We start from the raw sequence: 17,331 nt of genomic DNA on the forward strand, positions 1-17,331 counted from the left end.
AGAATCACAAAGTGAATAGAATGACCCCATTGTACTGTCCCTGAACTCATTGGGTGTATAATGTTTTGCAGTAACTTGAGAAAACTAAATAGCATATCTAAATCTGTTTCATGTCCATTTCAACATGTAGATGATCTGTTTGAAAATTTGTCAAAGTCCGTTTCTGTCCAGTTTAGATGAACCAAAGCTGTTGGCAAAGTCCAGTAGCCCCAGATACTAACAAAAAAATGACATTTTCTATTGCAGATGGACTCTTCCACTAAAGAGTCCTGCCTTTTGCATTCCATGAAGCACCTGTAACATTGCAGAGACTGATAACGAAATTCTTATTCCCTATACCAGATATTCAACTGCCTACCTGGACAATGAAGCAATATTTTCTGAAGGCTAGAAAAGCCATCTCATTAAAGTTCTACCCATTTTAGATTGCCTTTGTCAAAATGCATTATCTGCTTCCTCAGTTAAGTACAAGATAAGCATGTCAGAAACCTATGTTTAGGCTATGTAATAAAGCCATGGGACAAAGAGACTACAGACCTAAAAAATTGAAGCAATACAAAACTGGCCCACTTCAAACACTAAAAAACAAGATAAGGCTGTTTTTTTTTAGAACTGGCTAACAATTATTGTAAATTTACTCTTAATTTTGCAACCATTGCTTGCCTTCTGACTGACCAGACCAAAGATAAGGCTCCCAAGAAGGTAAAATAGTTGAACTCTAACAAGCCTTTAGGAAACTGAAAATCATGCTGTGTTCAGAGCCAATAAAAACAGTTCCAGACTTTACTAAGCAATTTACTGTTCACCCAGATGCCTCTGAGGCAGGTATAAGCACAGTCTTGTCTCAAACTATAGATTTATTTAATTATTTATTTATTTATTTATTTATTTATTTATTTATCTTTTGTTGATGGGATTAGTCTGACTAGGCTAGTGGCTTCTTTTCATGGGAGACCAAAGGTGGCATTTATACTACTCAGGGAAATTTAGCCAGGGCACTGGGGAACTTCCTCTACTTTTTTTGCTAGGTGACGTGGGATCCTTTACATCTATCTGAGCTGCCACCAACTCAAGCAGATGGGAATCTGATTAGACGCCTCATCTAAGAACAACACACAAAGGAGTGCAGCACCCCCCTTATGCTGCACTGCAGTGTGAGCATCCCACTTGTTATTTAAGTAGAAAACCCAGCAGTGCTGAGAGACATTATTCTGCTGTTGAGAAATAATTCCCTTCTATAAAATGGGCCTTCACCCCCTAAACCAGTATTTCTTGAATAGAGAATTTGTGTTACTCAGTGACCATGCTACTCTACGATGGTTCTATCATCAGAAGCATTACAGCCCAAAATTATATGGGTGGCCTTTGACCATTCAGCAGTATAATGTTAAAATTCAACACCATCTAGCCATAGTCACCAGAATGCAGGTAGGCTGCCTCAGGCTTATATCCCATCCAACAAAGCTAGAACTGGTGGTTCTAAGCTGCAAGAGGGGGGTGATTTAGCATAGCCACTGTTGTGCAAAGCCTGGGAAGTTCACTGTTTACTGGTGAGTTTTTAATTCAGAAGCAGGCGGGGAATGCAGAGAAAAGCAAGTCTCCACCACAACTAATAGGAGCAGTTGCCTCTAGGGTTGTATCTTGGGCACTACCCTCTGAAGAAATCAGATTCCTGACCCTTAGGTCTAGAGAATTTTTCAAAGAAGAGTCTACATGGACCACTATATGATGGATGAAGGCAGTCTGGAAGGTGTATCTTAAACCTGGAAAACAAATAGATAGGAGTTGTCTTGTTGTTGTTGGGTCTTTCGGCTTTTCCCGGTTAGGGGTCGCCACAGCGGAACTCAGGTCTGCTAATGATTGGCAGTAGATTTTTACGTGCCGAGTTGCCGGCCCTGACACACAACCTTCAACGAAGGTACGTCCATTCACGCATGTCTCCACACAGAAGACGCTCTAGCTGAGAATCGAACAGGACAACACCTTACTGTGAGGCGACAATGCTACCGCAGCACTACCACCGCAGTGTCCTGTAAAATTAAAAAATAATGGAATTTATTTATTTATTTATTTGACATTTGTTAACTGGGGTTTCCAACTGGGCATAGGCCATTTTCATTGAAGGCCGAGGGAGAAAATCTCCAAATAGAATTAAGCAAAAATATTTAACAGTAGAAATACAAAACGTATTTACAAGAATATTACAATATAACAGTAAATATAGAATGCTACAGGTCATGTCAGATATTTACAATAAAAGACAAGGTAAGAATAAGAAATTACAGGAAAAAGACATGTAAAAAGAAGTAAGAGTAAGAAAAATACTAGAAGAAGGAAAGATTAGGGAACAGAAAAGAAAAAAAGAAGAAGGAACAAAGACTAAGCTGGAGTGTAACAAAAGGAAAGAAGGAGAAGGAGTCATATTAAGCGGAGAGGTTCATATTGGACAACCAGGAACTATGAAGGTGTAATTTAAGTGTTTTCTTAAATTCATAAACATTAGAGATAACTCTCAGGGGTAATGGGAGTTTGTTCCATTGGGAGGCAATAGATGAGCTGAAAAGATAATGTCCAATTGATTTTTTAGATTTGTAGATTCCTAGAAGGTGTTGATCAGAGCTTCTGAGAGATTGAGAAGTGTAAAGAGAGATAAGAGAAGAGAGACTAGGGCAAGTGGAAGGTTTATTCATGATAGAATGAATAACTAGAAGTTGAGTGAATAATAGTCGGTTAGAAAATTCTAGCCAGCCCTGGGACCTCAGAACTAGGCAATGATGAGATTTAAAAGACATATTAGTGGCAAATCTGGCTATTTTATTATAGGTAGATTCCAATTTGGAGAGGAGGGAGGACTGTAAATTGGTAAGGATTTGTGAACAATAAAAGAGATTTGGAAGGAGGTAGGCGTGGGCTAGTGTAATTCTAGAGTCAGGGGTGAGGAACCGTTTATTTCTATATAATAAGCCAAGCTTTTGGTGAGTTACCTTAATACAGTGATGTACATGTAAATCAAATTTTAGCTGATCATATATTAACACACCAAGGAGCTTAGTATGGGTTTCAGGGGTAATGAGAATGTTGTTTAGTGAGGATATGGTAAATGTAGATTTCAGGTGGTATAGTGAATTTGGAAGGAAAAGGAGAAGCTTAGTCTTTTTTAGGTTAAGAATGAGATTATTATTTGATAGCCAGGTTTCAGTAAGGACTTCCTCCTGCCAATATGGTAAAGTACAGTGAAGGAGAAAGACAGCTGTCTGTGAGCTCTGTAAATACACTGAAAGCCTGCCTGTTAGAAAAGGGGCTTTATTACATCGCAGAAGTACAAAGCGACAACCATGAGCCCTAGCTTTCTTTGTAGATTACCAACTAAGTAAGGTACTGTTTATGACTTTAATACTATTAAACGTTACTACAAGGAGCTTATAAATAATTAAAGACTGTGGTTTGAGTTACCAACTCTTTTTGTTCTTGGGCTAAACAATTAAACCAAACTTTGTTTTTTGTTTTCTTCAAAACTGCATTTATTTTGGGTAAATGAAGCATTTTTAATTCATTTTGTTAAAATAAAATAAAAATCTATGTGCTGAAACAGTCTGGAGCCTACAATTCTAATGTCATGTTTGTTTAAAAGAGTAAACTGATAAACTAATTTTCTTTGAAATGCTTTTATATGTTTGTCTTCCATAACAGGATGATGATCCCCACTCCGTATCACACTTATATTGTGTAGATTCCCTGATCATTGTTGAACCAACAGTAATGATAGTTTTCAAGTTGTGTCAAAAACAAAGAAAATTACTGTGAATGTGCTGACTTTGCCATCAGTTGTGCATCAGAGGTTAGCATCATTGCATATCAGTAAGCAGATCTAAGATAAAAAAAGACATAAAAGTAATGTAAGGTGATTGCATTCTCTGTAACACTTTCCATGGCTCAATGTACTAATGAAGTGAAACTCTTATTTCAGTGTACTGCATGCATGGTTCTAATCCCCTGAGGGGTGGGATGCTGCTGTAAAATATTGTTTCCAGTCTTTAAGTGTAAACATTTGAATGAACATCTTTCACACATTTTGTCTGAGAGCTTCAGTGGCATATCTGGGTAATGTTCTATTTATTTGCTTATATTTGTTTACCGGGGTGGAGCAATGATCTCAATGGACCATTTGCAAGCACAGTCCTGGTGAATAGGATTACATACAAAGTTAACAAAACATATTTACAGATACAAGAATATGCTAAAAACAAATATATATGCATATTTACAGATGCAAGAATGTGCTACAACATTTAGTTCAAGCAGCAGTTAACAATGTTAAAACATAGATGGAAAATGGAATTATGTTTAGCAGAGCTTTATGGATAAAATGTAGCCACAGTGAATGAGATGGCTTATGCTGTAGGGATAGCAGCATTATCTTATGTTAGACTGTTATATTATACTGTGTTATATATAATTATGTTATAATCATGCTCTTATTATGTTATATTCTACTATGTTAGATTATTATGTTAGACTGCAAATGAGCTACGCATGACTTTAAATCCTGTCATGCATTGATTTCCACTGCTGTGATAACCTGAAATGTATGTTACTGACACATCTCCTATGAAAGATATGTGGCACATGTAGGTAAGACTCTGCTTAGTGACTTTTAACATATTACAAACTGACAAAAGCACAACACACACATAAACAAGGAAAATTAAAAAAAGTTTATTTTCTTCAAAAGGTGAGTATATTTGGCATAGAGTAACAGTGACAGATATAGGTGGGTAAGGATAAATGGCAGTTACCATCTTATAGCAAAAAATAAACAGAAACTTTTCAGCAGCTCTAATGATTTGGTGATGGCCACATGAGCTTAAACTTGTGGCACAACAGACACAAATTAATAATGATATAGCCACAGATTGACATAATTATTTGTACCATAACACCATCAGTGGCTCACTGTACTCCACTTGTAATGTATAATTTTGCAGTAAGCTATCTAGAGAGTTTGTATCCCCTGATGACTTAAGTCTGTTGAATTTTATTCATTGTGCAGTTTTATTAATGTTGACAATCACGCAGAAAATGTGTGCTGTTTGACAAGTTACTCTGTGGCATGTGTAAGTTGTTGATAGCTCAGAAGAGCAAGAGATGAGTAGTCAGGGTTTTGAATCTTTTAACATGCAGGTTTTTAGCAATATGAACATTGGTCATGATGACTATGCAAATCAGTTTGTTTTGTGAATCTGGCCATGTTCTCATGCTCTGGAAGTTAAGTTAAATGCAATTTATATTATGTGATTAACCATGTTACCCTGCAGTCGCTGTTGAGCATGTCATTTCAGCAGCAAACAGAAGGAAGGAGGACTGCTTTGTTTCAACCTTAGTTTTGGTATCCATCACTCAGATGTGATTCTCCCTGGTTCCCGTTGTTGCATGAATGAAGTGTACCTCAAGATTTGCCTTGGGTGCTAATTCAGTGCTATTTTCCCTATTGTCTTGGAAGAAGAGAGTTATGACTGGTGAAGGGGAAAATACTGCTCCTTTTTGAGCATGAGGTGGTGTAAGGAGGAGACCAAGATATTTCTGCATCTCCTCCATAAGCATTACAGTCACAGGATCCTGCAGGGAGTGCTATGCTGTGTCTTAGTATAAGGATTTTGCCTGGAATAGTGTGGCCAAGGAAGTCACCTGTGTTACTGGCATCCCACACGTGGAGGAACAATACCATCACCACTATAGTAAAGTCTGAAGTCCTTGACCAATGGAAGAAATAAGTTTGAGACCTGTAACTTCCTCAGTACTGCAAGTTTAACATAATTTACCATCCTAACACCCTGTCAGTGCATGGCACCATTCACATTTTTAATATGCTCTATCTCTGTAGATCCTAATCCAATTGAAAGGAATTGGGATATAAATAGGCAGCAGCTGGAGTGCATAAGAGTGTGCTGGGGTACATAGAGGTTAATTTTGTGAAACATGTCTATGTTTCATTAGTAACAAGTAACAACTGAAATACCTGTAAGTTAGGTAATTTTGTGAAACATGTCTATGTTTCATTAGTACCAAGTGACAACTGAAATACCTGTAAGTTAGGTAATTTTGTGAAACATGTCTATGTTTCATTATTAACAAGTAACAACTGAAATACCTGTAAGTTAGGCAAACTACATTCATACAGCAAGCATCTGCCCTTACTGGCAGTCCATAGTGGAATTATTATGAGTATATAAAGGCAGAATGTTGATTCACCATACCACTACTGGCATAGCTGAAAAAGTGGCTCATCAGATCAGGTTAAGTCCTTGTGCACTAAAACTGTAATGATGCTTGTGGGTTCAGTCCCCACCAACACACACAAAAAAACTCCAGTAGTTAGTACAGAAGTCAAGAAAATATGAGTTAGGTAAGCAGGGTTTCAAACCCAATGAGATGTTCATTGTCGTAGTCTGACATACAGTCCATAACTTGCAATTAGTAGGTGAGATGCATACTGGGTAATAGTGGTAGTGTGTTATGTGTAAGTTACAGCTCATCATTACTGTGTAATATCTCAGCACAGCAGGGCTGTTCTGATCCCCTTATCCTTGTATGTTTTTCAGTAATGCTCAGTTTTTCAGTATTACACAGTCACAATGCAATAGTGAGCTACTTAAAACACTGTGATTTCCTGGTAACATTATCACAGCACATACATGGGCAAAAAGGGTTGCCACAACTACACAAATTATCTATCTGTGGTTTAATTTGCACCTGTGTTGTCAGGGGTATGATAGGTGGCCTTAAGTAGGCATATAAACATGACATTTCTCATCATAAGGCAAAAACTATAGTGGCATAAGGTGAAATTAACAGCTACTTTGTCACAGCTTTCAGATATTTTTGTAGTTAGAACTTGATGAGTACATTTCCAGTACATTAAGGATAGGACTGTGAGGCCATGATTTTTACATGATGTGAATAAGATTTATAGCATATAGTATTCCACAATGTTCTAACATTCCCTAGAAATGTGTGTGTAAGTTTGATATTATGAAACATTATGAAACTTCTTATGTGGTATCACTTGCTAATATGTTGATGTATAAAGTAGCATTTAGGCAGGCAGGGGTTCAAATCCACAATGGTCTATCTTGTAGAATACTGACAAATATCATTATCATGTGCTAATAACATACATTACAAGTATAGAATGAGATATGATATGTACAAATGAGAAATTCCATGTCTTACTCAACTCATGGATTGCTAGGTTTCTAGCCCTACCCTTGTTATGTGTTATGACATTTTCCCTATTCATTTTACAATCTTCAACACTATTCTAAAATTCCGTGATATTTGTGTATTCACATCTCTTCATTACACCTTATTCTGTGTTGTAACTTACTCATGGTCATGAATTTACAATATCACAAAAAACACCAGACCAGGCAAATCTAGAGGCAAAATCCTTTAATATATTTACAGCTTTCATCCTCAACAGGACTTCTTAAGAATAAAAAAAAAAATCATAAAAAAGCCCTTAAATATATACACTAATTAGATATGAAAACCTAATTATTCACTAATTAATCCCTTAATTAATAAATAGATAAATTAGTGAACCATACACAATGTATACTAACATAAGAACTTTAAGATAAAAAAAACATTTAATGTTAATACATTCATTCATACATGGTGATTTATCTGCTAACAATTTAAGTTGCCACAAAGTTTCTTTTCTTTCTAAATCTTTAGTATAACAACCTCCTCTCAAGTTTAAAGGGAGATGTTCTAATACAAAAAATATATTTTTAAAGTTCTTACAAAAAGTACTGTGCTTGAATAAAGCATTATTCGTATCCAGCTTTCTAATAAAATGTGGAAGTTCTTTAATTCATTTAGAAAGCTTTCTAGAGGTCATTCCAATGTAAAATTCAACACAAGAAGAATATATAGCAACATATACGAAGCCTATAGTGTTACAATGGAAATGATAATTAATTTTAAAAGCCTTGTTTAAATGTGCAAAATATATATTAGGAGATAGGCATTTGGAGGATATGAGGTCTTAATGGCTATAATGACTTCTTTGATTCATCCTTGTACTTATGCACACATGTGAAATGTATTGTAGGGCACCTTTCCCATGACTGATTCAGTGACTACCTTTGATAATGTGGTTTTGTGACTCACTGTAGTGTGGGAGTTCTGTGTTTGGTTTGCTTGAGAAATATCATTCAGTTTTCTTTTTTCCTTTTTTCTTTTTTTGCAGTCTGTATGCACATGTGATGCATTTCATATGTGTGTTTTTATGACCCCTTGCACACAGACATCTTCAGTGTCTCACCTTGAAATTACAATGTTGATATACTTGCATGTGGAATTACCTTCATGGTATAGTACAAATCCACACTGAACACTCCCTGTTGTTAAATATGGTGCAGGTTGAACAGATTTTACTGTATTATTTTATATCTCACATCTCCCATGTGTATTTTACTTTCTTAAAACAGCTGTATTGCCACAGACATTATGGTCAACCTTTCCATGTAATGTTTTGTTATACAACTCACTGTGCATTTTAAAGTTCATCCTCTCCGTGATTTCTATTAGTAACATCAATTCCAGCCTCAGCATCTATGCTGCTTGCCATTCCATTGTTTATATATTTAGGTATGTAGTTGTTGCTGTTGGTTATATCAACCGGAAAAAACTGTGCATGCACACTCACATCGACTACTGGGGATCCTCCTGAACAGTCTCATTATTTACTTATATTTAGATGTGTCTGCAAGGTGATTTACAGTGATCTAGCCACAAGCTTGTGCTGTGGCCACGAGGGAAGGCTCTTAATTGGCAAACTGCCTTGGCCACATGCATATCGAATTAGCAGTGCTGGTCATCACACTAGACAGATAAATAGCATTAAGGTGGCCACTATGTGGCTGCACTGATAATGAATTCCAGGAATTGTCCTTTACAAAATAAGTTTGTAGTATGTTTTTTATTGTGCAGGTTCCAAATAGTTCCCTCCATATAGTTGTATTAAAGGATTAAAAGCTTGCTGCACATCACATCTTTATTGGTGAGTGTATAATACTATTCATACTGGCAGTCTTAGCCTTCCACAAAAGAACTTGCACTGCACTTCTTGCAAAAGGAGTGACCACTTCTGTTTCTGCCATCACTGGTCAAATAATTTAAAAAAATCAAATGTTCTGTTTCAGACTAAAAAAATGGCATAAGTGTCTTATCTCATCTTTATTTAATTTGTGAAGGTAGCAGAGTTGTTTTTTCATAAAGAGAATGGCTATTTTATATTATTTTGATTTCTCTTTTGAACAAATTATTTTAATATGCACCAAGATATGAAAGGCCATTTTATAAGTAGTGTAAAGCATGTTGAGTGTGCATTGGACACATAGTTCACATATAAAGAATCATGGACCCTCAGGTCTTTTTATTTGTTCATAATAATAACTAACTTTGAAGCACCTATGGACGTATTTGCCTAACTGAATGATATAGACTGCATTCTTTGTACAGTACAAATGAGACATGAATAAATAAACAAATAAAGAAGAAAGAAAAAAACCTCTTACATCTTTTGATTATACTGTTTTGTTATTTCTTCTGTATGTTTTTAATTCTGTATTTTTGTATGGTTTTATTAGCTATGCTGGCACACAGAGGTTCTAGAAGAGTGACAAAAGCACATACAGTCTATACTTACTCCTATTTTTTAGGTGTGTCAAAAAGGAGTGATAGCAGCCCCTTGCAACAGCCATGCTTTGTATCTGCTAGGACTTGCACAGCTTGCACAGTATGACTACAATCCATGCGTGGCAAACAAAGACATTCTGCTAGATGCTCAACAGAGCTTTCGAGCAAGCGTGAGCTTAGAAAACATGCCTGCCATAGGACCACCTAAACAGGAAATCACAGGTAAGTAAACAATATGTACATCCATGACTAGTTATATGGTTCTTTCAGTTACGCTATATTTATCAGTTTGCTGGAAGTATTTTTCATGTAGAATTCAGTACAGAAGACACACAAAACATGATTTACACACAAATATTAAGATATTGTGCTATTTCACTTATATGTTACCAGATGTATAGTCTGCCTCATACTGATGTAATTTTTACAATGACACCAATGACAATGCAAATTGAATGCCCATTACTATTTTATTGCTTGTTTGCTATCTTCATTTTACAGTGATGTAATTTTTCTTTGCTAGCTGGCCAAGGTTATGCCTAAAAAGGATCTGTTGACTTGAGCATTTACCTGGTTAACATATGTATAAATAAATATTGTTATATTACAGATTTTTTAGTATTAGTGAATGTTTTGAGTAAAGACATTTTATTTCATTTTATAGGTCCATGTTTACTGGAGTTTTTTTCCTCATCAGATAGATACTTATGCACACTCCTTTTTCTTGTTTTTTTGGATGTTTTTACAGACACCAAGTAAATATATATTTTTTCATGAAGTTTTGCAGCAATAAAGGAAATGTAGTTTGACTTTCCATTGTCACTTAGCATCTTGTTTTCCAGCAGTCATAAATCCTTCTGGTTAAGAGAGATAGAGAGAGAATTTCTGTCTCATGTTGGTGCACTGCTGTCATTGATTTGCATTTGCACTTGCCATTGTAGAAGACTAGGGGTAACTTATGGCATCTTCTTCTGCTTCTTCTTCTTCTTTTGGCTTTTTCCCAGTTAGGGGTCGCCACAGCGGATCACCTGTCTGCTCATGATTGGCAGTGGAGTTTTACAGTGTCGAGTTGCCAGCCCAGCGCCCAACTTTCCACAGAAGGCACACACATGCACACACTCACACCTAGGGCCAATTTAGAGTGTCCAATCCACCTACAGCATGTCTTTGGGATGTGGAAGGAAACTGGTTATGGCATCATAAAGCAATAATCCACGACTGTGCATGGGTAAATCCTGATATACCCACATTCAGAAGTAGATTATTGCTTCTATACAATTACATTATTTTAGAAAGAAATTACTTACCTTTCTTAAAGAGTGTGATTGTATAAGGGGGCTTCAGTCTTCTTCTGCATTGTCTTCGCTATTCTGATGTACTGCCCTTGTGTATGGGACCTACATTCCCATACCTGCACAGTACATCAGTGCAAGAGAAGCAATGAAGAACACAGAATCTCCATTGTTGTTTATTGGTTTTCTAACTGTTAAACAGTCATTTACAGGGATAGCACAAAAATATGAGGAAAGTCAGATATGTTTCTGTTTTAGTTTTGCAGAACGTGCCTGATTTTTCTCATATTTTGTGTGTCCTCCAGTATATGCCAATAGACATGTCTGGTTACTCAATGGTACTTCAACAGCCTGACTTTTTTCTTTTGGTATATGCTCGATTTACAACAGGCACACTGGTTAGGCTGTCCAATCCACATGCTCGTTTTTGAACAGTAATGAGCCACAGTTGTATAATTAGCGGTACTCAAGGGTTCCCAGAAATTAGTTACTCCATTTTATCCTTCATACATCAGCATTAATGCTGTCATCAGCACTTCTGTCATGTATAAGAGAACATGTTGTTTGGCATTCTTTCATTTACTTTCATTTTCACTTTTTTATTACCTAAGGATTGCACACAGTACTGATAAATTTATGTCTGAAAGACTTGTAAGCATACGCACATTTTACCAAACAAGACATAAAGGATTCACAAAAAAAATATTTGCACAAGTTCAAATAGTGAAATAGCCTTGCTCCCTTAAAACAATGTGAAAGTGTCTGTCACAAAGGATGAGTAGGAATCATTAAAATCTGCAGACTGTGATAAAAAGTCAAAATGTTTGCCAAAAATCCAAGTGCAGTTCAAGAAAATGTAGCTTCACTATTCCTTCTGACACAGAAGAGATGTCTCAGTCTGCAGACAGAGAAATCACCAGTGAAAGAGTCCTAAGCATTGTTCATAAAGCTACAAAAATGGTATGAAGTCTGACAGAACAGTTTTCATTACCTCTGTTCTTCATTCATTTAATGACACAGGAACCAACAAAGATTCTTGTGTGAGTGATATACCATCAGAGATTTGGTAAGAATACATTAAAGCATTGAAATAATCCACACAGGTACAAGTACACCAGGCAGAAATGTCAGAGCAAAGCTAGCAAACACAACCTACACTGGTTACATAGATTAGTAACTAAATCTGTCTTTTTCATCTTCATCCAGAAAAATGGTAAATTACTCCAGCTCATGCTTCATCTTTGAAGCAAACTATTATAAAGCGCAGTTAGAGTCACCTTTTCAGCAACAGGCAGACAAACCACAGACATACGTGTAGTCCCAAATACGGCCAGTGTACATGGAGTCAACATCCCTAGCAAACACAATCCAGCACTAGAGGCAGTACAAATGTTTATATTGTTACATAAAGCAAATAGCCTTGTTTTGTTCTAATAATCACTCAGCTTGACTTCTTCTTTAAATATACTGACCCAAAGCATATGACTGCCTAAAATAACAGATACCTGCCAGTTCAAAGAAATTAAAAAAACATATAAGAAATTATGTAGAAGGTTCAGTCCACATACTACATACATTAAATAAGTTGGTAGCATTTCATATGTGTGATAAACAGGTATTGACGTTGAATGATTGATTATATTGAGGGAAACAGAGAAAATCATTCATTCTGGTGCAACAATAAAAACTTGTATGCTGCCCTGGGTACCGGAAGTGGTGTTTATTTTTATTTATTTTATTTTACATTTGTTAACCGGGAGAGTCCGACTGGATACATGTCCATTGATGGGCTTTTTTAATTGTAGGGAGTGAGGTTTCTGAGGTGAGCATGGTGGTAGAGTTATATAGTGATTCCATTGGTCATCTGCATATTGAAATAATGTGGGACATTTTCCATATGGGGATGAAGGCTTAATTTTGTGGATTATTAAGGTGTTTGTGTTAGATATTGTTGTTATTGTTGTTGTTTGCCAAAGATACAAACACAGATCATCAACACTCCCTTTCTTCAGTCACCCTGCCTGAAGATACTTCATTTAATGAAACTGTGAAATGTTTGATGTAATATTATAACTGCTATTCAAACTATATCTCTTGTCCCAAAATCCCAAAAGGAGATACTATGCTGCTAAAAACAAGCTGACGCTTGGACAGTGCCACACATAACATATTATTTTGTGGCTATTACAAGAGCTGTCTAGAATGCCCCTAATTCTCAATCACAAGCCACAAAAGGCATACAAATTTTAAGAAACCCTGTAAGAGGCCAAGGTTTAAACATCTGAAAGCTGACCTATCAGTTGATCTTTACCACCTCATCTATCCCAGAGAAAGTTACAATTTCTGCCCCCATTATTATAAAGATCATAGGATGGGAAATAGATTTTTACATCATCAAATTGTAAGTTTTGGTACTGAAAATTTTCTGTTGTACATGGATCGTTACCAAAATATTATACTTCTAATGACATAAAAAACACTCTAGTTTCTTGTTTATTCTGTTTTATTCAATACTTCATGCAACATGCTAGTTACAAGGCTAAACAGCCCTTTATAAATAAGTCTATTTCATTGTTCATTTTGTGTTCATGATGCTTATCTGCATGCAAGAATAATCATATACAACTATCTACTTCTTGTGATAAGCATTTAAGACTTTTATCAACAATATTTGGATGTCCAAGGCAACTCTGGATTTTTTTGTTTTTTATTTCACTGCACATGATTTAAGTGAAAATATAACAGTTCCATCCATTCTCTAGGTTTTTTGTTTAACTTTTGGGTCCATTAAGTAACACTTCCCTAGATAAAATAATCAAGACTGTCTCACTTCTAATGTGGGCATTTTAAAATTTTAGAAACTATTGTGAATGTCTAATTCTAGGTATTAATAAAGCATTCACTACTAATCATTGATACTGCCATGCTCAGTACTCAATTTATATAGCTCTGAACTGATATTTCGGGTATAAACATGATTGTAACATATGTTTGAGCCTGTACACTTTCCAGGCAAGTACACCACAAATGAAAATAAGACAGAAGCATTCTGGTTGCAAGGGGTAGTAATCCTATATGCTCATGTGTGGGGGAGGGAGGCTAACCCCCACATCTATTTTATTATTCCCACTCCAAGGTAACTGCACTTTAGAGAGAGATCATATTAATTATTCAGTACAGTCCCTCTCTTCAGGATGTACCTTTCTAGACATATTAATTCAAAAGGCCCCAGAGATTTCTAACTAAGGAGATTGTTGGCCTAAAAACCCTGAGCTACCAAGAAAGGCTTGAAGTGCTATCCCTTTACTCAGATTCCTATAAGCTCTTGTGAGGTTATCTATATCAATTATGGACCTTCATTGATTTCCTGAATCTTTGCATGTAAAATAGCTCCACTAATACCATAACTAAGGGCTTAAATCTCCACCTGCATATAAATGAAACATGCTGGAGAGACAAATTTGTTACCCATTGCAAAACCTACCTCTTAAAAAAAGCTACTGCAAGTTAAATACAATGACACTGTAGTTTCCTTCAGACTAAACCTAGATGATACAGATACCTATAAATATACTCTAAGACTTACATGTTTTTCCCTTCTTGAGAAGGCAGGTACATCATGAAAGCAGGTACTGGCAATATGTGAATGGTCTTGTGACTCAATTGATTTGCATTTCCTATGATCAGCAGCACACAGTGAGCAACCTGCTTTCTCAATTAGACTGCTTACGAGTAGAGATCACAAAAAAACAATAGGACAGTCTTAGAGAATACAAAAAATACAACAATACACTATCATTAGCATATCGGTCCTACATGCACTATGCAGCAGAAAATATGCACCTACTCCCTTGAGCTGTAAAATTTAAGAAATTGTGAGCAATCAGTCTCTTATCAAGCAACAACAGAATGTAAGCCCTGAAAGAAAAGCATGGGTGCCCCACTTTTAAACATCTAGATACAACAGCTGTAATACCTTAACATCTGATATCACTCAAGATCACAATAGGCACTGAACTGTTGCTCTTGGGAAAATCCTGTCTTCTTCGTATAAGATGCCATTAGTTTCATATGTAACAGCACCTCATGTTTTAAACAGAATGTCAGATACTACAAGCTAGCCCATTATTTTTTAACATAATGCCATGCTGATGTTCTTCTGTTGATCACTGTTGCTGTAGCCTTAGCTATATGGGTTATATCCTTCCAAGGATATAACATCCGGACAGCTTCCAAAGTTTCAGGGCACCTTCCACACACCCAAACTGTCAAGCATCTCAAGCTGAGCTGACTAAAAGGCAAGTCTGGGCACAAAACCCTCCAGAGCTTTACTGACACAGAATACACTCCTCTGAGGCTTTTCGGGATCGATGGTTGGCTTTCCTTAGCTGGGCAAATAAGATCCATTTTCTTATTTTTTACTGATGTTTTATATTTTACAACTGGGAAATGCCTTCTACGAGCACCTCCAGGAATGTATGGATCAAGCAATCCCTAATAAAATCAAGACCCTTTCCACCAAAGGCAGGCGCCCGGTCTGGTGGACTCCAGCCATAAACAAACTCTACAACAAGAGGAGAAAGCTACTACATGACAGAACAAAATCCCTAAATGGGAAGGCATCTCTGATCAATACTAGCAAAAAACTACGATCACTCATAAAATCATCCAAGGCCAACTTTGAGAGAAAAATCGCTAATGACACAAAAGACAATCATAAAGCCTTCTTTAGCTATGTTAGAAACCTGGGTGGAAACTCCCAGATATGCTCAGAATTAGTCCAAAATGATAAAAATAACTGAACCCACAGACATTGCCAACATACTGGCAGACAGGTTCAGTGCAAATTCTCCCTCTCCCCCAAAAGGAGAAATATCTATCCCACCAGAGTCTAGCCTCCCAAACATCTCAGATGCTCAGGTGAGAGCTACGCTCTCTAAAGCAAAAAACACAGCATCAATGGGACCGGACGGTGTCCCCGGCTATGTGCTACACGAACTCAACGAGGAACTAAACCCACACATAAGGCTGCTGTTTAATCTTAGCCTTACTACAGGATCACTCCCAAAGAATGGCGTACGGCAACTGTGGTCCCACTCCACAAAGGCGGTGCTTCTACGGACCCTGGAAATTACCGCCCCATAAGCTTGACGAGCCTTGTCTGCAAAGCTATGGAGAGGATCATAATGGAACTCATAAATAAAGACATTGGGGACCTACAGACATTGGATCCTACCCAATTTGGCTTTGTCAAGGGCAGATCCTGCCTCTTGAACTTGATCGACTTTTTCGAAACAGTCACTAAGGCCATTGATGAGGGTAAGGCAGTTCACACCGCCTACCTTGACCTAGCAAAAGCGTTCGACACAATACCCCACTCGGGCATCATAGAAAAGCTCACCAGCTTAGATGTAAACCCATATGTCACAAGATGGGTTGCAAACTGGCTCAAGGACAGAACACACTGGGTTAGAGTTGCTGGTGCCATGTCAGACTCTAAGCCGGTCATGAGCGGTGTCCCACAAGGCTCAGTCCTGGGCCCCCTCTTGTTCGGCATTTATTTTTCTGAAGTTCTCCTCCTAAATCAGGGTCAGGAAAACCTCATAAGCCACCGAAGGCTCAGGCTACTGTGTCCAAGCCTCCTCCGGTGGCTCCGGCTCCGTCGGAGTCGACATCGGCTCCGGCTGGAGTCGATACTTTGTCTACTAAAGTAGTGGGTTCGGTGCCGGCTGGCTCCGATACCCTGACTACTGTGGCCTTGTCGGCTCCGGCTGGAGCCGACACTTTATCCAGCATCGGAGCCGAGATATCCTCGGCTCCATCTGGAGTTCAAGGGACTTCGGCTCCGATGGTTTCGACCCATAAGAGATCCCGGTCCCCTTCTATTATGAGTATCCACTCGGCTCCGGGGTCTCCTCTTTGTCGGAGCGAGCCATCGGAGCCGGTCTTGAGATCTTCCAGGCTGTCTGACCACGACTTGGAGAGGGTGGTAAGCAGGCTGTTGAAGTCTCAGGCACTGGCCCAAATGCTCCATAGCCCGTCTCAACAGACTGCGGCTATAACCCCTATCATTGAACTTCCTCCTCCGACTCCACACCTGAGTTCGGAGCCTGAGCTTCGGGACAGTGACTGTTTGATGCGGAGCCGATACATCCTTCGGCTCCGCCGCCCTCGGCTCCGATCTCTTCCTTGAGACCTTCCTTGGAAGGATCCGGTCGTCGGGTTTCCACTGTCGGCTCCGAGGGGGCTAGTGGCATCGGACCCTTGTCCGACCCCGCTCTCCCTCTCGGTGCTTCGGCTTTGGTAAGCTCGGCACTGACATCGGCCTCGGAGC

At 37.9% G+C, this 17,331-nt stretch overlaps 1 protein-coding gene across 1 annotated transcript in view; it reads left to right on the top strand.

The window, feature by feature from the left end:
* Window positions 1-17,331, top strand: part of LOC122792348 — a 461,671-nt gene that overhangs the window by 12,629 nt on the left and 431,711 nt on the right. The window contains exon 2 of the mRNA XM_044060141.1: window positions 9,729-9,927. Coding sequence (XP_043916076.1) covers window positions 9,729-9,927 — 199 coding nt within the window. The remainder of the gene's footprint in view (window positions 1-9,728; window positions 9,928-17,331) is intronic.

This window comes from Protopterus annectens, chromosome 1.part2, assembly GCF_019279795.1.
Source record: "Protopterus annectens isolate FY-2018-M chromosome 1.part2, PAN1.0, whole genome shotgun sequence".
In the NCBI taxonomy this organism is placed as follows: Eukaryota; Metazoa; Chordata; order Ceratodontiformes; family Protopteridae; genus Protopterus; species Protopterus annectens.